We start from the raw sequence: 26,892 nt of genomic DNA on the forward strand, positions 1-26,892 counted from the left end.
ACCAGCCTAGGAGCGGGTGCTGGAATGGGGGCCAGCCTGGGAGCAGGTGGTGGTGGTCTGGCTGGCTGGAGGTTGCAGATTGGCTTGCCGAAGACTAGGTGGTGGTGGTCTGGCTGGAGGTTGCGGCTTGGCCTGCCGAAGACTAGGTGGTGGTGGTCTAGCAAGGGGTAGCTGTTTTGCTGGTTGCACCTGTGCCATCCCACCAGCACAGCCATCAGCACCATCCCCCACAAAGGGTGAGAGGCGGGAGGCCAGGAAGCAGGTAGATTCTTCCTCCTCTTTAGATAATTTAAACAGTCCATTTCTCATTCCACCATGAGATTGTTGAGGAGGGCCAGAAAAAAATTCCAGAGCGGTGGGTAGAGCCAAAGTCACTGGGGGCGGAGCTTGAATCACTGGGGGTGGGGCTTGAATCTCTGGGGGAGGGGCTTGAATTACTGGGGGCAGAGCTTGAATCACTGGGGGCGGAGCTTGAATAACTGGAGGTGGAACGTGAGTCACTGGAGGCGGAGCGTCCCGGCAGTGAGTCGAAGCCCTTCTAGGAGGTCTTCGTCCTCTCCGACGCGACCGGCACGGTGATGCGGCGATGTCCCCGGGCCAGACGTAGTCGATGGGGACCAGCGAACCCTCGGGGCCCCACATCATACCTTCCAGCTCTTCGGGCGAATAGCTGAGGGTCTCCGCTATCATCGCGTCCTAAGCACTCCACGTCCCGGGATCATCGTTCCATGCCTCCAATTCTTCGGCCGCGTGGTATGCTTCATCCTCCTCGTCTTCTGAGAAATACCACGATGGCAGTGAATCAGCCTTCAATTGATCAAAAATTCTCCTTTTTTCCTGGTCGGAGAGAGTCACTCTGCCAGGTCGGGGCAATTCACAGCGTCGAGGAAGCATTGTCGACAGATACGAGACCGTGGGGGGTCGAGAAAGGGGCGAGGACTAAGGTCACTGTGCTGTCTGGTACGGTACAGGGCGGAAGAAGACGGCACAGAATGCAGGGACGTAGTTTAGCTCTATTTATTTCTATACAATATTATGAAGTGTGAAAACTAATCCAAAATGTGTAAGATGTGACTATGTGTAGCGATTAGCTGAGTGTTACCAGGAGTGTTAAGCGAGAGGCGGAAGTCCAAGGGTGCAAGGCAAGCTCGGAGATCCAGAGACAGGCAGGAGGTCTGGGGCAAGAGCGAGGTGTCAAAGTCAGCGTCCAGGCGGGAGGTCGAGATCCAAAGAGGCAGCCAGGGGTACCAGAGGGAATACGGGTAGACACACAGCTTGTGACGAGGAAACTGCTGCAGGCTGGCGACAAGGGACACGAGACAAATCAACATGGAGGGGGAGAAACACAAAGAGAGAGAGAGTGTGCATAGAGCTAGATAAGTCGGCTTACTGTACGGGAACAGGTCGCTGCGTTCTGCCCCGGAACACAGGTTTGCTCCAGCTTAAGAAGCCCAGAGAACTCATCAGCGACAGGTGTGTTGAGTGCTGACTGATTGCAGATTGTATGCAGCCACCTGCTGCAGCCGGAGTGGCGCGCGCAGGAGTGCGCTTGGAGGAGCGCTCAGCGCAGCGCAGAGGAATGCGCACCAGAGTGCGCCCGGGCCATGACAACTGTTGCCTTATTGGAGCGTTTTTATTTTTTTTCTGTTATGTAACCTATTTTTTTAATGGTATCAGATTTATCAGTATAATGTCATAATTCCTCATAGTTATCATGCACCCTTAATTTCAGCCCTAGTAATTATAGCATTATTTCTTATTAATTAATGTAAAGACATGTGTGTCTGTGTCAGACATATGTGCCTTACAGAGACAGTAAGATGACCAGGATCCTGCAGGATTCCTTAGGAGGGAACTGTCGGACCACCATGGTCATCTGCTGTTCCCCTTCCTCCTTTAACGATGCAGAGACTAGGTCCACACTACTGTTTGGACAAAGGTACTCACCAAGTCTTTTTTTATATCAAATTCAATAATAATGTACTTTTTCTCTGATCTTACCCGTTTTCTTTTGTTAAAAACAATAAAATGTTTAATATTATGATGATATGTTCTCTAAAGTACTTTTATATATTAAATATTTTGTCACGGCTTTCTGTGACCAGGGCCAAGACGGTGAAGAACTCGGTGTGTGTGAACGTGGAGCTTACAGCAGAGCAGTGGAAAAACAAATATGAAAAGGAGAAGGAGAAGAACAAGACGCTGAGAGGCTCTGTGACCTGGTTGGAAACTGAACTCAATCGCTGGAGGAGTGGTAAGATCATCTCACCTTTTTCTGTCCTGCAAGCCTGAGGCCAAACACAATAATTGCACATCATTAAAAAGTAAATTTTTACAATCCAGTAAAGCCAGGTGATGCCTCAGACAGGTAACATTTACAGATTGTACACAAACATAATACAAAAATGTTTTTAAACATCAAGAAACATCAGTCAGGCTTGTGTAGACCTTCTCTTGTCCACATTAGCTGCTCACATGGTGGCAGTGTTGGCTTACCGTTTCCCCTCCCTCAGCAACCAAAAATGGCCTTTAATGCTTTGAGTGATTGTTTTTTTTCCACCAGTAAGAAGCAGGTGTCATATTTCATCACCTGACACAGGAAATAATGTCTAATATTGTTGTTCATAAGTCAGGTTTTACTTGACCGATTTACATCATTTAAATACTATCATGTAGTTTAAACTTTTTAAAGAAGTACAAATGGAGGATCAGTCTCATTAATAATCATCTGCCACATTGGGCAGCACCCTAACAGGGAAGCCCAGTCCAAATTGAATATATAGTCTCCCTAACATGTCCTGGGTCTTCCCCATCGCGTCCTATCGGCCAGGTGTGCCCTAAACACCTCCCCAGGGAGGCGTCTGGGTGGCATCCTGACCAGATGCCCAAACTACCTCATTGGGCTCCTTTTGATGTGGAGGAGCAGCGGCTTTACTCTGAGCTCCTTCCGAATGACAGAGCTTCTCACCCTATCTCTAAGGGAGAGCCCCGCCACCCGACGGAGGGAACTCATTTAGGCCGCCTGTACCCGTGATCTAATCCTTTCGGTCATAACCCAAAGCTCATGAACATAGGTGAAGATGGAAACGTAGATCGACCGGTAAATTGAAAGTTTTGCCTTCCGGCTCCGCATCTTCTTCACCACTACGGATCGATACAGGGTCTGTATCACTAAAGATTCCGCACCGATCTGCCTGTCGATCTCACGATTTACTTTTTCCTCACTCGTGAAGAAGACCCCGAGGTACTTGAACGCCGAAACATGGGGCAAGATCTCATCTCCAACTCGGAGATGACACTCCACATTTTCCGGGCGAGAACCACGGCCTCGGACTCGACGGTGCTGATTCTCATCCCAGTTGTTTCACACTCGGCTGCAAACCAATCCAGTGAGAGTTGAAGATCCTGGCCAGAGGAAGCCAGCTGCACCACATCGTCTGCAAAAAGCCAAGACCTAATTCTACAGCCACCAAACCGGATCCCCTCAATGCCCTGACTGCACCTAGAGATTCTGTCCATAGATGTTATGAACAGAATCAGTGACAAATGGCAGCCTTACAGAGTCTAACCCTCACTGGAAACGGGTCCGACTTACTGCTGGCAATGTGGACCAAGCCGATCATACAGGGAGCACCACCACCACAATCAGGCAGTGTTGTACCATACTCTCTGAACACTCCCCACAGGACTTTCTGAGGGACACGGTCGAATGCCTTCTCCAAGTCCACAAAGCACACTGGTTGGGTACATTCCCATGCACCCTTAAGGATCCTGCTGAGAGTGTAGAGCTGGTCCACAGTTCCACGACAAGGACGAAAATCCCACTGCTCTTTCTGAATACAAGGTTTGACTATCCGGCGTAGCCTCCTCTCCAGAACCCCTAAATAAACCTTTCTGGGAAGGGTGAAGAGTGTGATCCCACGATAGTTGGAGCCCCCTTCCGGTTCCCCTTCCTAAAGAAAGGAACCACCAACCCGGTCTGCCAATCCAGAGGCACCGCCCCCGATGTCCACGCAATGCTGCAGAGTCTCGTCAACCAAGACAGCACCACAGCATCCAGAGCCTTTAGGAACTCCGGGTGTCTCTCAATCCCCCCCGGGGCTCTGCCACCGAGGAGCTTTTTAACTACCTCGGCAACCTCTGCCCTAGAAATGGGAGAGCCCCCCACAGATTCCACAGGCACTGATTCCTCATTAGAAGAGGTGTAGGTGGGATTCAGGAGATCTTCGGAGTATTCCCTTCTCCGATCCATAACATCCCGCCTCGAAGTCCGCAGCACACCATCCCCATCGTACACGGTGTTGACAGTGCACTCCTTCCCCCTCCTGAGACGGCGGATGAGACGGTGGTCCAGAATCGCTTCGAAGCCGCCTGGAAGTCGTTTTCCATGGCTTCCCCGAACTCCTCCCATGTCCAAGTTCTATGTCCCAAGAGCTAGCTTCTGTAGCCGAGGATCGAACCAACAAAGCCCCTGCCTTCGGCTGCCACCCAACCCACATTGCACCCAACCTCTATGCTTTCTCCTATGAATGGTGAGCCCATTGGAGCGGGGACCCACGTTGTCTCTGCGGGCCGTGTCCGGTCGGGCCCCATGGGAACAGGCCCAGCCACCAGGCGCTCACCATCAAGCCCCACCTCCAGGCCTGGCTCCAGAGGAGGGCCTTGTTTGTTTCTTTTCATAGAGGTCTTTGAGCTGCTCTTCGTCTGGGCCATCACCTAGGACCTGTGTGTCCTGGTAGATCCTTCCAGGGGGCATGGAAGCCCCGAGACAACATAGCTCCTCGGATCAGTGGGACACTCAAACTCCTCTACCACGATAAGGTGGCAGCTCAGAGAAGAGGTCCTTGGTTATATCTCAGATATATAAAAGTACTTCCACATCACAGACATGCTGCCTCTACAGACAATCCTGTGCATATTGCTTGCGTCATCACAACATCGGGTTTCACAATTCTGTTTTGGTGATCAAAGTCTTTTTTTGGCGGCCACATTTTCTGTCCATCAGGTTGATTTATAACACCCTAGTGTGTGAGTGTGAGTGTGAATGTTGTCTGTCTATATGTGTTGGCCCTGGGATGAGGTGCCGACTTGCCCAGGGTGTACCCCGCCCACCGCCCGAATGCAGCTAAGATAGGCTCAAGCCCCCCGGTTCCCTTGCAACCCCGAAAGGGACAAGCGGTAGAAAATGGATGGATGGACGGCACTAGTCAATAGTGCACAAATATATCCATTCGTATTACTTTAATTTGTTTTCACATTTAAAAAACCCTCATTTTTAAGGTGTGGTGGCCTTTATTTTGCTGTGGCGGGTCGCCATAATCAAATACATGTAGGGGAAACCCACATACTTTACTAAATTGGCCCTAGTGTGTGAATGTGAGTGTGAATGTTGTCTGTCTATCTGTGTTGGCCCTGCGATGAGGTGGCGATCTGTCCAGGGTATACCCCGCCTTCCGCCCGATTGTAGCTGAGATAGGCTCCAGCTCCCCCCGCGACCCCGAAGGGAATAAGCGGTAGAAAATGGATGGATGGATGGAATGGCACTGTTCACATAGACATGAAAATATCTGATACAGGTCACATCCATCCATCCATTTTCTACCACTTATCCCTTTCGGGGTTGTGGGGGGTGCTGGAGCCTATCTCAGCTACAATCGGACGGAAGGCGGCGTACACCCTGGACAAGTCGCCACCTCATCACAAGGCCAACACAGATAGACAGACAACATTCACACACTAGGGCCAATTTAGTGTTGCCAATCAACCTATCCCCAGGTGCATGTCTTTGGAAGTGTGAGGAAGCCGGAGTACCCGGAGGGAACCCACGCAGTCACGGGGAGAACATGCAAACTCCACACAGAAAGATCCCGAGCGCAGGATCGAACCCAGGACCTTCGTATTATGAGGCAGACGCACTAACCCATAGGCAAAAAAATCGGAATTGACTTGCAGTGTGAACAAAGCCTTTGTCGATCAGGCCCATTGTGCATTGACACTTGCTGCTGCTTTTCGTACCGAGTGACTCAATTTCTATTGCCCCTTTTAGGTGAAAGTGTTCCAGTAGAGGAACAGTTTGACAAAGAAAAGGCCAAATCTGAGGTTCAAGCTTTGGATGTTACTCTCAGTGACAAGACAACACCTGCCTCACAAGCCTCACCTGCACACAGCGGACTTCCTGGCATCAAACTGGCACCTGCTGGGACACCACAGTGCGAGGCGGAGATGGCCAAGCTTTACAAAGAGCTGGATGATAAGGTACAGTATAATATGAGGGGCCGTTAGGGACATTATTCAGAATTACCTCTTACATACACTACTGAAATGCTCTCACATAAACAACTGAAATGTTTTTCTCTCACACACACTACTGAAACGCTCTCATACACACTGCTGAAGAACAGAACTATTTATTTGAACTCAAACAGTATATGGTTCGCACTAAACAGTACAACAGAAAGTTCAGTCCAGAATAATTATGAGATTGGACATTCATGGTTAATTGACTCTCAGACTCAAGTCAATAATATATTTTTCAACAAATCTATTATGTTTAAATGAAACTCCATTTCTGTTAAAAAAATGTTTTGGAAAAAAAGGATATATTTTTATTTTAAAATGTTCCTGTCGTCAGACAATATTTTCGATAAATTAGATGGATATTTTACCTGATATGTTTCGACTGTCATCTGCAGTCTTCTTCAGAAGGGTCACCTGACCACTGTGACGTGTTGCCTATCAGCTCCGTCCCCCATTGACCATCAAGTGGCGGAGGAGTCGTCTGACTGGTTGGCCAGGCCTATAAGAACAGCTGATAGGCAACACATCACAACGGTCAGGTGTCTGCAGATGACAGTCGAAACATGTCAGGTAAAAAATATTTTTAGTATACTGAATATATTGTCTGACTACAAGAACATTTGAAAAGTATATAAACAAGAAGACATAATGAACCTTTTTGAGCGAAAAAAAAGGATATTGTTTTCAACACACTGTTTGTGGAACAGTGTTTTGTTTCTATGTGAAATACATTGATTATTACAAACAATATATTTGTGTGGAGACAAGCTGTTTGGAAGCCAACTTCCATGAATCCAGAGGTTGTTTATTCCGTCCTTGTTGAAATAGTCATGCAGCTGTGTCCTGACTCTGAAATAAGAATGTAACAATCAGATCACATGAAAACAGCCAACACAATATAAGTCATACTGCTCTAGGAAATACAGTACATAATACTAATACTGAATACAATACACAATACTGACACCACACAATGTTAAATCAGTAATGGATATTGGTTGTCAATATAAGTTTTATTTTACCCACTAACATTTATATTTCAGTCAAATATATTTATTTTAACATACTTTATTACTTCAAGCCCCCTGAACACCTTTGTTTTCGTGATTTCTCTCTGAGCCAAAAATCTACCATGAATATTCTGTCCTTGCCTTAAACACAGGGAAGGAAGCTCATCATTTGTCAACTGAGGTGTCAATCCACCTTGAAATAAGACTGGTGTTTCTGAGTGACAAAAATGTCATGTAAAAAGGGAATATGAAATAAACAGACATTCCTTTGTGCTGAGATATACATAAAAATAAGCAAAAACAGAAAAGGGATCATACATACCTTTGATGTATGATCAGTTTGTTTTACTCTGGTATTGACTTTTAACTTCAAATGCTGATGACAAAATTATTTCATCACAGCAATAATATGCAGTATATTACTGATTCAGTGTGGGTCATGATTGAACAGATGATTTACAGGCTGTAACAACAGACAAAAGTAACAACAGTAACAACAGTCAGACATGGCAACAAGGCACTGTTCAAATAAACAACCAATATAGCCAAATAACAACATTAGATGATGCCAGATGCAACAGCAATGCAGAACTGACTTCAAACCTAAAAGAAGGGATGAAAAAATATTTAGTAGTTGGAAGCCCTTTGAGGCATTTTTGATTAAGGGCTAAATAAACTAACTTTGATTGATACAGTAAGTAGACGATCATCTTTTAGTTACATTTGAGTGTATATGTTAAGCTGCAGCCATGCCCTCTCACACAGCAGTTATGTTACAGTTATGTGACTCACATTCCGACATGTTACCATAATAACAACGCTGCAAACATTACGAGCTGATTTGACAGTGTATTTTTTGGGCTCCCTCCAAGACAAACGCCAAGCTTGCAATAGATCTGAGACTCTTAGGACCCGCAGAATCACTAGTTGCCAGCTTGTTTGTAGTGGAGGCACACAAGGCTAACTGTTTAGCTCACTACAATACCATGTTGCGTTACATTTCGTGGGATTAAACAATAATTTAGAAATAAATAATTTCTATTTACCTTTTCCTCCTCTTGCCCGATGTACATGAGCTGAAACGTTGTGCTTAATAAAGCTGCGGCGCACACTCGCCCCGGAACGAGTGCTCCGGAGTTGTAACAGGCGGCGCCATGTTGCTTTGGGGAAAGGCAACGCTGTGTGACCGCTCAGGTGTCACGGCTTGGAGGTGCAACAGACAGCTGCAGCCTGACTGTTGATAGTGTTCTTATATTCTCCGCTGAAGCCATCAAATTATGAAGCAGAGCTGCCGCCTCGGTTAGGCTACTCGTCGGCAGTTAGGCAGACATTTCGTTCGCGAACAACGTGGCTGAAAAAGGGCGGGCATTATCGGTGACCGGAACCGGAAGGCTTTCCAGTTTAAGTGAAACCTTCTCACACACGCTACTGAAAAGCTCTCACACATACAAGTGAAATCCTTTTATCCATACTACTGTTATGTGTACCGGAGGGCGTTGTGACGGCACAGAACCACCAGGGGGGCAGTAAAGCCATCCATCCATCCATTTTCTACCGCTTATTCCCTTCGGGGTCGCGGGGGGCGCTGGAGCCTATCTCAGCTACAATCGGGCGGAAGGCGGGGTACACCCTGGACAAGTCGCCATCTCATCGCAGGGCCAACACAGATAGACAGACAACATTCACACTCACATTCACACACTAGGGCCAATTCAGTAAAGCTATATATATATATATATATATATATATATATATATATATATATATATATATATATATATATATATATATATATATATATATATATAAAATAATCAAACAATAATATACAAAATCAACTAGAGAATGGAGTGTGACAAAACCCAAGGGTGTATGGTGTAAGACTATGTGTAGGAATTAATTGTTGAGTGTTACCAGAGTGATGAGCGAGGAAGCGGACAAATCCAAAGGGGCTAGGCAGAGAAGGTCCGTGTCCAAGCGGGATGTCGGGATCCAAGAGGCGGTCCGGGAAGCAGGGGGAGAAACGAGGAATGACGAGACGCACAGCTCATAATGTGGAACAAAGGCAGACTGCAGGAAGGAAGGCAAGGGAAAACGTGAGATCATACAAACACGACGGTGGAGAACACAGAGAGCGAAGCAAGGTTTGCATAGAGCAGGATGATAGCTTACGGAACATCAACAGAAGGTTACGTTCAGGCGACGGATAGCAGGCTGAGCAGGCTCTTGAAGACAAGACCTCTCATTAGCGCCAGGTGCGCAGATTGCCGGTGACTGATTGCAGCTGGCGGCTGCTGCACGGTGCAGACGCGCCCGGCGCGTCCCTGGATGTGCACGGCCGTGGGCATGTCCCAAGGTGCGACAAGCAGAGCGCAAAGATGAGGGCGCATTCCAATGCACCCTGGCCGTGAAATGTTGTTCTCTTACACACTACTGAAAACCTCTCACACATACAAGTGAAATTCTTTTACCCATACTACTGAAATTGTGTTCTCTTACACACATTACTGAAAAGCTTTCCCACATGCAAGTGAAATCCTTTTACCCATACTACTGATTTTCTTTTTCTTACACACACTACTGAAGAGCTCTCACACATACTCCACAAGTGAAATCCTTTTATACATACTACTGAAATTGTTTTCTCTACACGCACAACTGAAAAGCTCTCATACATAAAAGTGAAATCCTTTTACACACACTACTGAAATTTCTTTCTAGCACTACTGAAAAGCTCTTACACATATAAGTAAAATCGTTTTACACACGCTACTGAAATTTTTTTCTCTTACACGCACTACTGAAAAGCTCTCACACATACAAGTCAAATTTTATGGACCCCAACAATCGCGTTATATCGAACTTTGTGTGTATTAACTATGTACACAACAAAACATTTTGTAATTTCTTAATTATATACATAACAATTAAAGTTACTTTTTATTTAATATGTACATAACAAATCATGTTACTATTTATTAACTATGTACTGTAAACAACAAATAATGTTATGATGCATTTACTATGTACACAACAAAACATTTTGTAATTTCTTAATTATATACATAACAATTAGTTACTTTTTATTTAATATGTACATAACAAATCATGTTACTATTTATTAACTATGTACTGTAAACAACAAATAATGTTATGATGCATTTACTATGTACACAAGACACAATGTTATAATTTGTCAGTGGTATCCACAACATATAATGTTACTATTTATTAACTACCAGTGTGTAGATAACAAGTAATGTTACCATTTAATAATTATGTACACAACAAATAATATTACTCTTTATCAACTATGTACACAACAAATATTGTTTCTGTTTATTAACTATGTACACAACAAATAATGTTGCTATTCATTAAATATGTGGACAACAAATAATATTACTCTTCATTGTCATGATCCGTGGCCCGGATCATGTTTTGTTATGTTCTGTTAGTTTTGGACTCCCTTAGTTCCTGTTTGTGCACGGTTTGTTTTAGTTTCCATGGGGATTAATTGGGTTCACCTGCCTCTGGTTAGTGGTCGGCACGCTCAGTTGCTGTCAACCACTAATCAGAGAGCTATTTATTCACCTTGCTCGCCATGCTCAGTCTGGCTTCATCATTTGCTACATGCAACAGTTACGTTGGGTAAATTCCTTGTCACCTATGCTTCATGATTCCTGCGTCTCACCTTAGCTTACCGTGCGGTCGGCACGCTTTCCTTTTGCTTGTTTTCTGTTTTTGGTACGTGTTTGATTTTTGAGGAATAAATCATGTTCCTACCTGCACGCCTTGTCCGGAGTGGTCCGTCTGCATCCCGGGAGAACGAACCCCGCAGTAAGCTGCGACCCCCCACACGTGACATTCATTAGCTATGGAGACAACAAATAATGTTTGAACACTGCAAGTAGACAACAGATAATGCTGCATGTAGACAACAGATAATGTGTGACGATCTGTCACTTCATTTCTGTTTGTTTCCTTGTTTTTGTATTTACTTCCTGTCAGTGCTCTTATTTTGTTATATTTCTTGTTTGTTCCGCTGAGCACTGTTTTTTCCTCACCTGCCGTTGATTGGCAGTCGGTCCACACCTGCTGCCAACATGTATCCTATTTATACTTTGTCTCGGGCACTCCTCAGTGCTCGATGATAAACACTCTATGTATGGAACATTTATGCAAGACTGCTTTATTTTCTGTTTTTGCATGAGATTAAAAACTCATCATACCTGCTCTTAGCTCTCCTGGTTCTTGCATCTTGGGTTCACAAAACGACAGCCATGCGAGTTCCTCACATAATGCTACTATTAATAACGATCTACAGAACACAGTATTTTGGAATTCCTTGCTGTAAGCTAATGAATTTGTGAGTAGAGTTATATTTATTATCAATGTATTTTCTAATCTATGTCACATTTTATAATGTATTTTTCTACTGCTGGTCATTTGTAATTTCATTTTTATCAACCCAAACTGCATTCAGCAGTAGTGGCCTCCTTGCTTGTAGTCTTTTGTTCTCTTGTTTTGTCTCTTTTGCAGTTTTTGGCACAAAAAAGAGCAGTGATGTAATACCATAAAGTGTATCTCTCACTTAAAACTCTCCATCCTTCACCTCTTTCAGGATGATGAGATTCATCAACAGTCTCAGTTGTTGGAGAAAATCAAGGAGCAGATGTTGGACCAGGAGGAGGTAAGTACTTAATGACCATCACAGATTTACTAATACCAGTAAAAATAGTGGAACAACAAACACAAATTGTACATTATTGTAAGAATCTGATCTGCTAATTCTCAAATAAAAGTGCTAAATAGTGTGTACAAAATATAAAATTGTGCGTAGTATGAGTGGCCGTGTTGCAGGTGATCTACTAAGACTTTGTGTACAATTGATAACAAGTACAAAAGTGTTGCAGACCGCCATATCTAAATGTGTGTTTTTGTGTGTACTACTTGCTGTCACCATGGAGACACTCATTTAATTCACATTCATGACATCATTCTCCAACCTGGGTTTTTTTAATGTTGTGGAACATGCAGCACACAAATATAATATGTACCCCCTTCTGTGCCGTATGCTAGCGCAATGTAGGAAACAAAACCTATTTTAGGACAGTGAAGGTGCTTGCACTTGTGCTGAAATTAAGAAAGAAAATGCATGTTGCAAGACGTTTGCAAGTCGGGGGCGCCGAGATGTCACAGACTAATGCATAAGGAGTGGGCCACCCTGGGTCCCGACTTCATAATGTGAAAGACCAGTCCATTGGGAGGCCAGCAAGGGATCATCTTGAATGGAAACATGTCAGCAGCGCACAGAGGTCATCAACTGATACACAGGAGTGGTCCACCCAAGGTCCCGACTTGGAACAGCTAACGCCTCCTCCAGTGGAGTTTAATCTGTGGTCACCTGATAACCTCTCCACGCAGGAGAGGGGGGCAGAGCGGACAAAGGAGACGGCAGATCCACTGGTCTAAAAAAGGGGTCCATTTAAAGGCTAGAGTATACAAATTAGTTTTAAGATGGGACTTAAATGCTTCTACTGGAGAACCTCACCCGGCCAGGACACGGAAAGGATTGACAGATTGATATCCATTTAAAAGGCAATATGTCGATTTTATCTAGAAAAAAGAAAACATTGTATTAAGAACAACAGACATTATATGAAGTTCAGCGCTTTTAATGAAAAGTACATTAAGCATTAAGTCTGTGTGCCCGCTGTGGCGTCATCAAAACAAAAATGGCGGATACCTACGAGGGTCGAGATAGGTCATGCCAAATGCAAACGCCACAAGACAATATCATTAATTACAACACAAAAACGTTCAGCTACAGCACGATTGTAAAAGCCAGAACACATAAAAAGACACAACACAATAATATAAAGCCACAACTTAACTTTAAACTACAAAGGATGCGACGGACAAAACGGAAGTGACAGCGGAGCAAGTTCGCCAGCGGACCAGCTTGAGACGGAAGGTTATAAACAGTGCAATAAAAACTCACAGTATATTTTTATTATTGAAAAGTAAAAAAAAGTCATTTATGAGTGAAAAACTGGTCACACCTACGTTTCCAACTTTGTTCATTACACCACCAGCCATTTGGTCCATCTTTTGCCAAAACGTGTCGCTTTGTCTTAATAATGTTAGTGTTTATTAAAATGGGAGTAGTAGCAGGTCAAACCACTAATCATTTATTTTGAAAAGATTTGGTGGCACTTAATTTCTTAGATAAATAGACTGCAAATTCATCCCAAAAGGATGTTAGTTGAACTTTATTTTCCATAATAATATTGTGTTATTTTTATGTTGAAAAGACAACAGCAAAAGTAGCAGGTAAATCTACTGTTAAAATGTTGGTTACTGTACTGTTATTGAAAATGTCTTGAATGAGAGCAGATGTCACGATTTAACAAGCTGGTGGACCCAAAAGCAGACAAGCGAGGCAGATAAAAAGTCCAAAGGGTTTAATTCAGGCAGATGAGGGAGGAGGGAAAGGCGTCGTTGGCTGGAGTGGAGGTGTCTGGCAGGCAGGCAGGGTTAGAGGAGGTCGGCACTAGAGGCAGAGGAAAACAATGGTGAGGCGAGGAACAAGCTACCAGGAGCAAAGGCACAAACAAAAGATCAACAAGATTGTCAAAATGCTGCGAGAACTGGCGAGAAGCGTTACCACTTGGAAAGCTGTGAAACGATCTGGCAGCGTTGTGTGAGGAGGCCAGGGCTTTTGTGGAGTGGAGGTGATTAGCTGATGGCAGGCAGGTGAGGAGGCTGAACAGCGCCAGGTGTGCCAGACTGGGAAGCCAGGAACCCAAACTCCACCCACGCATGACCACACCCAGACAGACGACACAGACACACAAGACACTGCAGGGACTGTGACAGCAGAAAGTGTTTCCTCTTGTTAATTCAAGCCTATGTGTTGGTTTGTATCTGTCAGGTTCAAATACAGGACATCTGTTACACAAGACAAAAGGCAAGGAATCAAACAGAGACAGAATTCAATTTGGACTCAATTGAGGAGAGACGGCTTCAACCTGTAACCTCTTACAGTGTCTTAGCACGCTCTGACGAAGAAGGTTCTCGTCTCCTCTTTTAATTCAGATGTTCCATGTTCACGCACCAACATATGTCACAATAGGAATAGGGAGGTATGTAAAACAGTCATTGTTTTCAGTCGCTTTGAAGTCCAAGAAGAGGACTTCTCGGGCTTGGCTCTTCCTGGATCCAGCTGGGGCAGGTGTTGGAGGACAATGGACAACCCCTCCCGTCTCCTGTCCACAGTGACTTCAAGAGGGCAGCGTGTCGTAAATAGCGTTGACCAAATAGTTGGAAGAGAGTTGGAGGACAATGGACAACCCCTCCCGTCTCCTGTCCACAGTGACTTCAAGAGGGCAGTGTGTCGTAAATAGCGTTGACCAAATAGTTGGAAGAGAGTTTGTGAATTACTTCAAAGAGAGTTCGTTTAACACTTCAAAGAGCGTTCCTCCAGGAGTTGAGCACATCCTGCCATCTGTCCGTGCTGAAATCACAGTGGCGTTTCTCGAGCCTTCATCCTTTTGTTAGGCCTCGAAATACAGCATTCATAATACAACATTTGAAATACAGCATTCATAATACAACATTTCTTTTGTGATAACTTACAAACAATTATTCCAACATTTCCCCCCTGTTTATCGCAAAAACGTTCCCATAATCTCCTTATCCCTAATAACTTCGTCTTGCAATTTTCAGTTAATGGTTAATTTCCTTACGACAAAGTTATGTTTACACTCAGAGTTCAACATCAATTTTTCTCATTGTTACTCGGGTCTGGAAACAGATCAGGAACACCATCCAGGTAGGTATCCCCATCATCAAATTCATCTTCCTTATCGTCCGCCAGGAAGTGCATCTGAACAGCTTTGTCATCTGCTGGGCTAATCGCTGTGGTAATCAGACGGTTAAACAGAGAACGCAGACAGGGAATACAACAACATCCACACAACGTCAGTATTGCTACAAACACGGCCATAGATACTAGAATTGATGATACCAAAGACTTGTATTTGCCGAAACCGTCCATATACCCATCCCACATAGATGTATCTATGCCTGAGTGCTCTTTCATTTTACCGTTGAGGGTGCGAAGGCCTTCCAGTGCTTTGGTCAGGCTACCTTCTGCATCGGTGTTGTTTGGTATGAACGTGCAACACTGTTCACCAAATATTGCGCACACACCTCCTCTTTCCGCTAACAACATGTCCAGCGCCATACGGTTTTGAAAGGCCATAAGGGAGGTGGCGGCGAGTTGATCAGCGACTGCTTCAAGTCTGGCCTGTGTCCAATTTCCCAATCTCTGTACGTTGTAGTGGACATAGTTTATTCTGTCAACATTCTTGTTAATCGTACACCACCAGCAGACAAATGATTCAAATCCAGCTGCAACTTGATTTACCAATTTATAGTCGTCAGGTACACCTCTTGGACACCCATCAATATAAGTTGGATCTACAACACTTTGTCAGTTTACATCATGTCTAATTATTTTCCAATGTTCAGATATCAAACTGTTCAGGCATGTTAACAATTCTTGTACAAATATTGATACTTTTACTATGTGTATGCAGTTATCTGATGATACGTTTCCTAACTGTTGTACAGAGCCTTGCATGTTAATGCAGGTATAATTAGCTTTTTTCACATATTTATCAAATATTGGTTTCTGTTTTGTCTCTTTAGCTACAGGGTCAATTTTGTTTTGCTCATTACTTCAATTAAACTTTTTTTGACTCATCTTGAGTAATTGTCTGGGCTTATACATACAACACAATCAGTTTTTGTAGCCTTTCCCACTTGCTCCGCCATAAGGAACAAATTAATTACCAAAACAGGAACCAATTATTATCAAACTTTGACACACCATCAAATGGTATGCTTACAACTTTGTCACAGTGGAATTTGTAGTGTGCTAGTTAACATGTCCCTTTGATAACACAAATACAATTCCAAATACTTTTTTTCCATTATATGACCTTTTTAAATACAATCCCAAATACTTTTTCCCATTACTGTTTTTCTGGCATGGGTTTTCTGGCAATTTTTTCACTAATGGGGTTACTCCGAATCCTCCCATTGCCCGTCTTCTAATACGACCTCCCCTGTGAGTGTATTTTACTTCTTGATTCTGCCAGTGGTTTGGGTTTACTATGGGTGCAGTATCATTTTGTTTCCTGAGTTCTACATTTTACTCAGATTCCCAAGTGAACCATATTAGGGGGGCAGGGCCGACCAGTACCAATATCGTTAACCCATATGTTATGGACCGTCTGAGCCATTGGGGTGTCATTTCTGCTGATTCACTCCTCTACCAAGGTCAGTGGTTTGGCTCAACTCTAGTCATCGTGTGCGTCCACACTATTACCAGACTTTGCTTCCCTTTCCTTATTGGATGATTCAACAGAAATGACCTTTTTACAATGTACTAAGTGTACCCAGGTTGGTCTTTCCACTATCTTTCAAATGGTGTTAGTCCTGTTGTACTTGTAATGTTAATGTACATTTTTACTAAATATTTGCATAATGCTTTTGCTACTGTCAGCACATCTGCTTTTCCTTTAGGAAATATTTCTAACTACTTTGAAAATGCATCTACTATGACCAGACAATAAGTTTTCCTTCACTCTTATTTAGTTAATTGCATAGATGTTTTATACAATTTTTTTTATAAGAATTAAACTATAGGAAGTATAGTACTTCTGTATAAGGGCATTCATATCCCTCCTGTTGAGCCATGAGTTCAACCTTGGCTCAATATTGCTGCTCACTTATACCGATTTTTCTTTGTAAGATTGGTTTATTGTCTGGACATACATAGATGTCTTTTTTGTTCAACATCATCCTCATAATTTCTTTGTATTCCTTTCATTGCTTGTCTCAATATATTGGTCAACTTGTTTTTGTAGTTCTTACAGCGTTTTTCAGCATTCTCTGTTCTTGATTTGATAAACGCCTTACAAAGTCTATTTTTCTTTTTACATGCATTTTTCAAACTGTTTATCATCCAAGGTGCATTATTTTGCCTTTGTTTAGATCTGCATGGAACCTCAGGACAATGCTTGTTATACATATTACTTTATGCATTTTTTAAGTAATGTTTTAAACTCACTTAACTGTCTATATGCTACTTAATCTATACTTTTAAACTCTGAATTTACATTCTTCCCATAATCTAACTTAAGAATGTTATACTACACTTCAAAGTTAAACCTACTTTAAATTTACATGTAATAAATTCACTTCCACACCTCCCCCACTGCGCCACGCACACACACACACACACACACACACACGGTGATGTGTAAGTGGTGAGTGCACTCTTAAGGGCAAAGGTCAGCAACACTTGAGCTTCTCTCCTTTTTTTTTTTTTCTTCTCTCTTCTTTCCTCAGCTAATAACCATCTAACCCACTTTATCATTTTATCATACTATACATCTCAACTCTTATTATAGTTATTAATCTAGGTTTTTATTTATTCCATTATTTAATTATACATATATATATTTGTATATATAAAAGCGCTCTTTATATATCCAAACATACATGTATATCTTCAGTCTACCTTTTCTTCATCTCTTATTTCAATACCCCCATTATCTCTCTCTCGCATTAGTTTATTTCATTTTGCATTAATTCTTATTATTGATTTTTCCCTATTTCTTCATCTATTTTTACTTTTATCTCATTTTAGCACTTTGAGATTTTTCTCCTATTTGCTTTTTCTTTTAACCTATTTTTATTTTTATTTGAACCTCCAGGGTTTTTACACAATTTGTACCTGGAAAGATACACACTTAAACACACACTAACTAACAAACAAACAAACACGTTTGCAGCGATCTTACCACCAATGGCATACGCTGACAACATGACTAATTGGTGTCGTCTTTTAACAGTCATGCTGAGTTACTTTGATTATTTTTTTTTTTCCAGGACAGTTTCTTGCAAAATGTCCTTCTCTGCTTCAACGCCAACATGCAGTAGGGTCTAACCGCTGACGTTGTGGTTGTTGTCTTCTATTTTGGTTTAAATAGATTGTAATAGACCATATTAGATCTGCGTTTCTTTGTGTCCCTCTTTCCATTTTGAGAATTTGGAGTAATCCGTCGCCTCCTACAGAGCCGAAACTTATAAGGATTACTTTTGTCTTTGTTGTAAGATAGTGGTTTAATTTATTATTGTGGTACACGTCGCTTCTACTGGAGATGGTTCCCCAGTGGAGGTGTCTTGCCTAGAGCATCCACAATAACCCACTATTTACTTCTCACAACTTTAATATGGAGTGATAGCCTAATGGCGATTACTCCCACACACTCTCACATTCACACCTTTCAGTATATTGATCTACGGAAATTTCAATGTATATTACATGCGGACTCCGTCGCCCTCCAGGTTATTGTTTTTTCACGGACAAAATTCTGTTTTTTTATTCTGAATAGACCATTTTAGGTCTGTTGGACTCCGACGTCCCCAGGATAATGGTTCACGGATATTTGAAATTATTGTGGGCTCCGACACCCCCTAGTATGTTTGTTTATGGATATTACGGATTCCAGTTTTCGCGGTTCCGTTTACCTGCAGTCTTTTGGCCTCTTCAGTTTTTATCTTAATTCAGTTTTTATTTAAAATTTTAATACTCACGGACGTTGGACTCCGACGTCCCTCTAATTTGGCCTTTTTACCTGTTAGAACCTAGGATTTACAGGGTTTGTTTTACCTGTTAGAGCCTAGGATTTACAGGGTTTGTCTATGCGTCGTAACCCCTCAGTCACACGCTTTCTCTCAGTCGTTTCTTTCTTCGTCAATTTAAAACGTACTCACTGCTCTCTGCCTTCCTTCCTTTTGTCCTCGGATTTTCCGTCAGTCTTTCAATTCCAGCCCGAAATGAAGAAAAAGCAGTTCCTCAATCAGGATTTGGTTGCCATGGTCCTCTGGTTTCACTCACTCATGCTGGAATCGTCAGACGTGTTGGAATCCGGCTCGAAGGACCAATTAGATGTCAGGTTCAAATACAGGACATCTGTTACACAAGACAAAAGGCAAGGAATCAAACAGAGACAGAATTCAATTTGGACTCAATTGAGGAGAGACGGCTTCAACCTGTAACCTCTTACAGTGTCTTAGCACGCTCTGACGAAGAAGGTTCTCGTCTCCTCTTTTAATTCAGATGTTCCATGTTCACGCACCAACATATGTCACAATAGGAATAGGGAGGTATGTAAAACAGTCATTGTTTTCAGTCGCTTTGAAGTCCAAGAAGAGGACTTCTCGGGCTTGGCTCTTCCTGGATCCAGCTGGGGCAGGTGTTGGAGGACAATGGACAACCCCTCCCGTCTCCTGTCCACAGTGACTTCAAGAGGGCAGCGTGTCGTAAATAGCGTTGACCAAATAGTTGGAAGAGAGTTGGAGGACAATGGACAACCCCTCCCGTCTCCTGTCCACAGTGACTTCAAGAGGGCAGTGTGTCGTAAATAGCGTTGACCAAATAGTTGGAAGAGAGTTTGTGAATTACTTCAAAGAGAGTTCGTTTAACACTTCAAAGAGCGTTCCTCCAGGAGTTGAGCACATCCTGCCATCTGTCCGTGCTGAAATCACAGTGGCGTTTCTCGAGCCTTCATCCTTTTGTTAGGCCTCGAAATACAGCATTCATAATACAACATTTGAAATACAGCATTCATAATACAACATTTCTTTTGTGATAACTTACAAACAATTATTCCAACAGTATCCATAATTTATTAATCTCTAATTCCCTTACAGCAGGAAAATAACAGGGATATAGGAAACTTTAACTGCAGTGTCCAGTATCCAGTATTATTTTACAGTCACACTGGTTTGTTAATTTTTTTGGTAAAAAAGTTACTTAATCAATTTGAACTCGTATCGTTCTAAAGAAATAATATCGTCCGTAACCAAAAATTCTGAATCGAATCAAATCATTGTTAAAACGAATCGTTACACCACTAGTGTGTACTAAAACACGTGCAAACTTTCTATCACACACAAAACTGATCTAACAAACTGGTGCGCAGAGGATTGTGTAAGCAGAATAAGGGGCACAATCCATTTAGCGTGGCCATCTTTATGAAATCATGTAGAATATATGGTGATTATCAGTGTAGATTCCTAATTAAGCCTTTAGCTTGACGCTCCTCTTCTTTCTCCTGCTCCGCTTGCTGCGGCGACAATAAACAAAACTCCAGACGCTCCTCCTCGTTTTGTATCGTTTACTTAATAATTCAAAAACGTAAAACAATAACGATGTGGGAACAAATGAATGGCAAAATAAAGAGAGTTTGTTACAGTAGGTGTTAGAAAAAGCAAGACTAAGAAAAAGTAAGAGTGAGGTCAAAAAACTGTGTGGCTCAATTCCCCCGCACCTGACTGCCATTACCCATAATGCACTGTGTCCAAAAACCCACCTACCACACAGATCCTTCCGCCATATATGCAATTTACACAGTTACGTCATCAAACTGTTTAGACAAATGTAATAATTATTCTAAGCATGCAAATATATACATTTTCGTATTATGCAAATAAATAGTCCCATTTTGGCTGAATAAACATAAAGCACCTTCCATAAAAATGTAAATGAACTTAAACAGCATTTAGGCTCCTACATTACCGGCCCCTAATTGTTATCAATGTCCTTGAAACAATTACTTAAACATGTTAACTCAAATTCAAGGTGCCTAAATAACCTTAATACTTCTCAAAGAAGACATAGCTTTGTAATAGGGCGACGAAGCTCGTTAGTCTTAGTTTTCACTTGAACTTGACGAACAAGTCCGTCCCCACCAGGAAAAGTCTCTAGAATTCTTCCAAGTGGCCAGGAATTTCTGGGTGAAGTATCGTCCACGATCAGCACCACGTCTCCAACACGAAAGTTTCTTCTAGGTGAAGACCATCGCTGACGTTCTTGAAGTTGCGCTAGGTATTCCTTACACCAGCGTTTCCAGAAGATATCCGCAAGGAATTGTACTTGTCTCCATCTGTGACTGGCATATTGGTCGCACGGATGAAACACTCCTGGAGGTAGCTCAGGTTTGACCTTCAGCCATAACAGATGGTTGGGTGTGAGAGCCTCCAAGTCGTTGAGGTCTGAGGATGTCTTTGTGATGGGTCTGCCGTTTATGACTGCTTCGGCTTCACAAAACAAGGTATAAAGACCCTCTTCATCCAAAACTTGTTCCTTTACGGTAACACTCAGTATTTTTCTCACTGAACGGATTAGCCGCTCCCAGCTTCCTCCATGGTGAGATCCTGCTGGTGGATTGAAATGCCACTGGATACCTCTTTGTAGCAAGTGCTCATAAATCTTCTTGGTGTTCCATTCTTTGATTGATTTCCTCATTTCGAAAGTTGGTTCCGTTGTCGGAATACATCTCTTTGACTTGTCCTCTTCTGGCGAGAAATCTTCTGATTGCATTAAGACATGCATCGGTGTCGAGTGAGGATGCGACTTCCAGATCAAATCAAATCAAATCAACTTTATTTATAGAGCACATTTAAAATTTACCACAGGGGTAGCCAAAGTGCTGTACAATGAGCAGGTTAAAAGATAAAACGATGTACGGCTCTTAAAGCAAGACACGTGAAGATGACGCCATACCTCTTTGCATGTCCTCTTCCCCTCTTCACTTGGAACGGACCAAAGTAGTCCACACCGACTCTTGTGAAAAGTGGATCGTCAGGTAGGACCCTGCATGTTGGTAGATCTGCCATGAGTTGCTTTCCAGCGGCTCCGTGGAGTCTTTTACAGATGACACACCTGGACCAAAACCTTCTGATGGCTCCAATGGCTCCGGGTATCCAAAATTTCTGACGTAGATTGGCCATCATGTGATTCCTTCCGGCGTGAGCTGTTAGGTCATGAATATGTCTCAACACAAGCCTTGTGATGTGTGAATCCTTAGGCAATATGGCTTGCTGCTTGGAGTAGTTAGGCATTGCTATACGGCTCAACCTTCCACCAACTCTCATAACTCCATCTTGAAGAATTGGATTTAACTTGAAAAGTGAACTACTTTTCTTTACTCTTTGATTTTTCTCCAGCATCGCCCAATCTTCTTTGAAACTTTGTCTTTGACAGAACTTCACAATTTCTGTTTCTGCTCTAGTCATGTCATCACAAGTCAGACACTTTCCTTCGACATCTTTCTTGAATTCAAGCATCTTACTTTCTTCTCCTGATGTTCTTAGTTCGTTTCTTTTTTCCTTCAGCTCTTTCAGCAGATCTTTGAATTTTAGAAACCAGGCAACAGCACGCTTCAATGCTGTCCAAGAGGAATAATGGTTCATCCACTGATCCACAAAATCTTTGGCTTCTTGTGTCTGAATGACGTATACATGAGTCACTCTTTTGACCTCTAGGTCGTCCATATCCAGCATTCCAGGATCTGGATTTTTAGGCCACTGGTCTTGTGAGCTGAGCAAGAAACTTGGTCCTGAGAGCCAGCTCTCATTTTTCAAAAATGCTTCCACGGTCTGTCCTCTTGAGACGTGATCAGCGGGATTCAGAGTGGTGTTAACATATCTCCACTGAGATGTCTGAGAGTGCTCCAGGATTGCCGCGACCCTGTTTGCAACAAACGTCTTGAATCGGGTACACTCACTGTTTAAGTACTTGAGCACCGCCGTGCTATCTGTCCAAAAGATAGACTCCTGGATCTCCAGTTCAAGCTCTTTTCTCAGAAGCTTATCCATCTTTATAGCAACTGTGGCTGCAGTCAATTCCATTTGAGGAATAGTCGGAGACTTTAGGGGCGCCACCCTCGTCTTTGCCATGATCAAGGTGGATTGAGCTTCACCTGTTGAAAAGTGCATCAGCAAGTAGCTTGTGGTTCCGTAGGCATCTTCACTTGCATCAGCAAAGTGATGAAGCTGCGCAAAGGCTGGCACACCAAACTGCTTTAACTTGATGCATCTGTCAACTCCAAAATGTTCAAGCTGTGACAGACTTGAGATCCACTTTTTCCATCTCTCAATCACTATGTCTGGCAGGTCTTGATCCCAACTATATTTCTGCCGACATAGATCTTGCAGAATTCTTTTAGCAGGCAATATTACTGGAGCTAGAAAGCCGAAAGGATCAAAAATTTAACTTACTATGGAAAGCAATCCTCTCCTAGTGTATGGTCTATCTTTGAGGTTGATCTTGAACTTGAATTGGTCTGATTCGGCACACCACTGGATGCCTAATGTTCTCTCCACTGGCAGGTAATCCTCATCCAAGTCCAGATCTTGAAAACCCTGTGCTTTTTCCTTTTCTGGGATCGAGTTAAGCAACTTCCTGTTGTTGCTTGACCATTTTGTCAGCCGAAATCCTCCTTTTGCCAACATTTTTCTCAACTCGGCACACAGGGTAATGGCTGTATCTTCATCAGCAACTGACTTAAGACAGTCATCCACATAAAAATTATTGCTGACAGACCTTGCTGTTTCCTGTCCAAACTCGTCCGCAAAGTCTGTTGCACATTTTTGAAGTGCAAAGGTTGCAACACTTGGTGATGATGTTGCGCCGAAAATGTGAACCAACATCTTGTGTTCAACAAGATCCAGCTCGTAGTTTCCATCAGGCCACCAGAGAAATCTCAGGAGATCAGTGTCTTCGTTGCTTACTCCAACCTGATGGAACATGGCTTCCACGTCCGCCATAACCGCCACAGACTCCTGGCGAAATCTTATAAGGACCCCTATTAGTGAGCTGGTGAGGTCAGGTCCCTGCAGAAGCTGTTGGTTTAGTGAAGTACCTTGAAAGCTTGCGCCGCAGTCGAAGACTACACGCAACTTCTGTTTGGTTGGATGTCTTACTCCATGGTGAGGCAGATACCATGTTCGCCCCTCAGTAGGTTTGCGCTCTTCACCTTCAAGCTTTACTGCATAACCTTTTCTTAAAAGGTCATCCATGAATGCCGCGTACTCTTGGTAAAACTTGACGTCTCTGGAAAATTTCTTCCGTAGGTTCAGTGCACGTTGCTCTGCAATTGCCCTGTTATTTGGCATACACAAAGGATTCTTCCTCACTGGAAGGCAAACATTGTAGTGGCCATCTTTAATTACTGCAGTTTGAGACACCATACTGATAAACTGATGGTCGTCCTTGGACATCTCAATGTTTTCATTTTGTCCAGCATCAGGAAAGTCGTGCTTGAACTGCAGCTGCCAAAGCTCCTCAAGCTTCACCACTGAAATTCTGTTTGCAGTAATTCCTGTCAATTTGTCCATTGCAGTTCTGTCACTTCCACCTCTGAGTGGTCCATTTACTGTCCAGCCTAGCATCGTTCTCACAGCGTATGGTCCATTATCCACACTTTTAACCACTTGCAGTGGCTCCATCGCTTTGGGAACGTTTACTCCGATGAGTAATCCAATCTTGGCTTTAATATTAGGTATTCTCACCTCCTTTAGGTGTGGCCATCTATCAATATCCTCTTGTTGGGGAATATTGTCCTTAGAGACAGGAATGTCTTTCTGTGTATAAACTTCCTTTAATTCCACAAACTCTTTTCCGTCCAAGCTGCTGATTTCCAAGCTAGTCACGATGCTTGTGTTCACGACTGTGTCGTTTCCCATTGTTCGCAGCGAGATGCTTACATTGCGTCCACTCACATTCAGTTGGTTTAGCAGTGACTCTGTGGCAAAAGTAGCTGAACTACCTGGGTCCAGGAAGGCATACGTGATCACTGTCTTGGTTCCTTTTTGTGCCTTGATGTACACGGGAAGGATCGAAAGAACACAATCTTCTCTACCGGCCCCAGTGACACCACGGGTTTCAGTTGTTTGTACAAGGGCACTTGATATTGATTGCTGTTCAAAATTGTCCTTTGTGGTTTCTTCTCTGGAGTCTTTATGACCAATGTGTAATAATGTGGGATGCTGTCTAGAGTATTCTTGACATTGAAGTTTTTGTTTGCAACTACTACTCATATGTCCATGCTTTAAACATGCAAAACATACACCTTTGCTTCTCAAGAAGTCAATCTTGTCTTTGTGTACCGGTAGCTTGCTCTTGAATTCATTGCAAACTGTAAGGCTGTGTTGCTCTCCGTTACAATTAACACAAGGTTTTCCAATAAAGTCCACCGAGACCGTTCGTGTTTTTGTTATGATGTGGTTATCATTCTCTGTCTTGGGAGGCACAACGACTGTTGTAAACACCTTTTTTGGTTTGAGGGTTGCTACATATTGTGGTTTTATTTTCTGTCTCACAGAATCTTTCGTGTTCATGGTGGTTTCTTTTATGTTCCCATAAAGCGGATTCAAAAGATACTTGACTTGCCGGTTTACAAAGTCCACAAAATCCTTAAACTTAACTCTTGTCTTTGTTCTTTCTTGCAAGTCGCATGCAAACTTCCTCCAAGGTTCCCTGAGTTTATATGGAAGTTTGTTTGTCAGTGCCTTTATATTAGCTGTGTTGTCCAAGTCCTCCATGTAGTTAATGTCTGTCATTGTGTTAGAGCAGCCTGTGAGGAATAATGCGAAGGACTGAAGGGCAACACCGTCTTCTGGCTTGATTGTTGGCCACTCCATGGCTTCTGTTATGTAGGCTTCGGCTATCTTAAAGTCATCACCAAAAAACTCCTTTAACATTTGTTTTGCTTTAGTGTAGCCTGTTGATGATTCCATATGGATGCAGCTCTTAACCAACTCATGTGGTTGTCCACTTGTATACTGTAGCAAAAATTTAAGACGATCCCGATTGTCGTTAGTGCGGCTTTCAATTCCATGTTCTATGGCCCCAATAAAGGATTTGTATTCCAGGGGGTCACCCTTGAATGTTGGAATGAAAAGATCTGGAAGTAGAGATGCCTTGTGACTCTTCACGAGATACTCTGTGACGTTGGCTTGCTGAGAAATTGCTTGGCAAAGCCCATCAAGTGTTAATGCCTGTTCTTTAATTTCAGTCTTTGGTGCAAATGTAGTCATTTGAATAGCTGTGGGGGGAGCATCATATTTAATGCTGTGTGTTGGTAAGGTGGGTGGTGGTACTTGTGTGTTAGGACTAGTAAGTCTTCTACCATCCTTCTCGTCAGCTGTATTGATACCGTCTTCTTCTTGTGTGTTTTCGTAGTTTTGTAAGACCTCCATTTTAGCGTCACATTCAGCAAGTGCAGTTTGCATTGCATGCATTTCCTTTCGAGCTTTTATTGCAGCTTCTTCCTGTTCTATGGCCAGTTTTTCTTGTAAAGCTGCCGCCTTTGCTTTCAATGATGCACGCTCCATTTCCGCCTTTAATCTGACAGAAGAATATGAAGAACGTGAACTTCCGCTTCGTGATTCAGTTTTACTTTGACTTCTAGCGGTCCGCTTTGTTGATGTAGAGCGATTATCTGCAGGTGACACTTGTCTATTGCATTCTTCCGCTTGCTCAACACGCTTAAAAACATCTTTCATCCACTCCTCACATTTCCAGAAAAAGTCCTCCATCATTTTATGATTTGGATTAAACCAGTTGTTTTGATCTTCCACAAACTCCTCCTCAGACATGAATTTCTGAACATCAGAATTAAGATCAGAAAATTCTTGCTGCAATCCACTAAAGTCC

The 26,892-nt window shown here is 42.8% G+C and overlaps 1 protein-coding gene across 1 annotated transcript in view; it reads left to right on the top strand.

The window, feature by feature from the left end:
• Positions 1-26,892, top strand: part of LOC133609779 (kinesin-1 heavy chain-like) — a 117,405-nt gene that overhangs the window by 50,738 nt on the left and 39,775 nt on the right. The window contains exons 10-13 of the mRNA XM_061965707.2: positions 1,794-1,939; positions 2,106-2,254; positions 6,047-6,255; positions 11,932-12,000. Coding sequence (XP_061821691.1) covers positions 1,794-1,939; positions 2,106-2,254; positions 6,047-6,255; positions 11,932-12,000 — 573 coding nt within the window. The remainder of the gene's footprint in view (positions 1-1,793; positions 1,940-2,105; positions 2,255-6,046; positions 6,256-11,931; positions 12,001-26,892) is intronic.

The sequence above is a fragment of the Nerophis lumbriciformis genome, linkage group LG07 (genome assembly GCF_033978685.3).
Source record: "Nerophis lumbriciformis linkage group LG07, RoL_Nlum_v2.1, whole genome shotgun sequence".
Lineage (NCBI taxonomy): Eukaryota > Metazoa > Chordata > Actinopteri > Syngnathiformes > Syngnathidae > Nerophis > Nerophis lumbriciformis.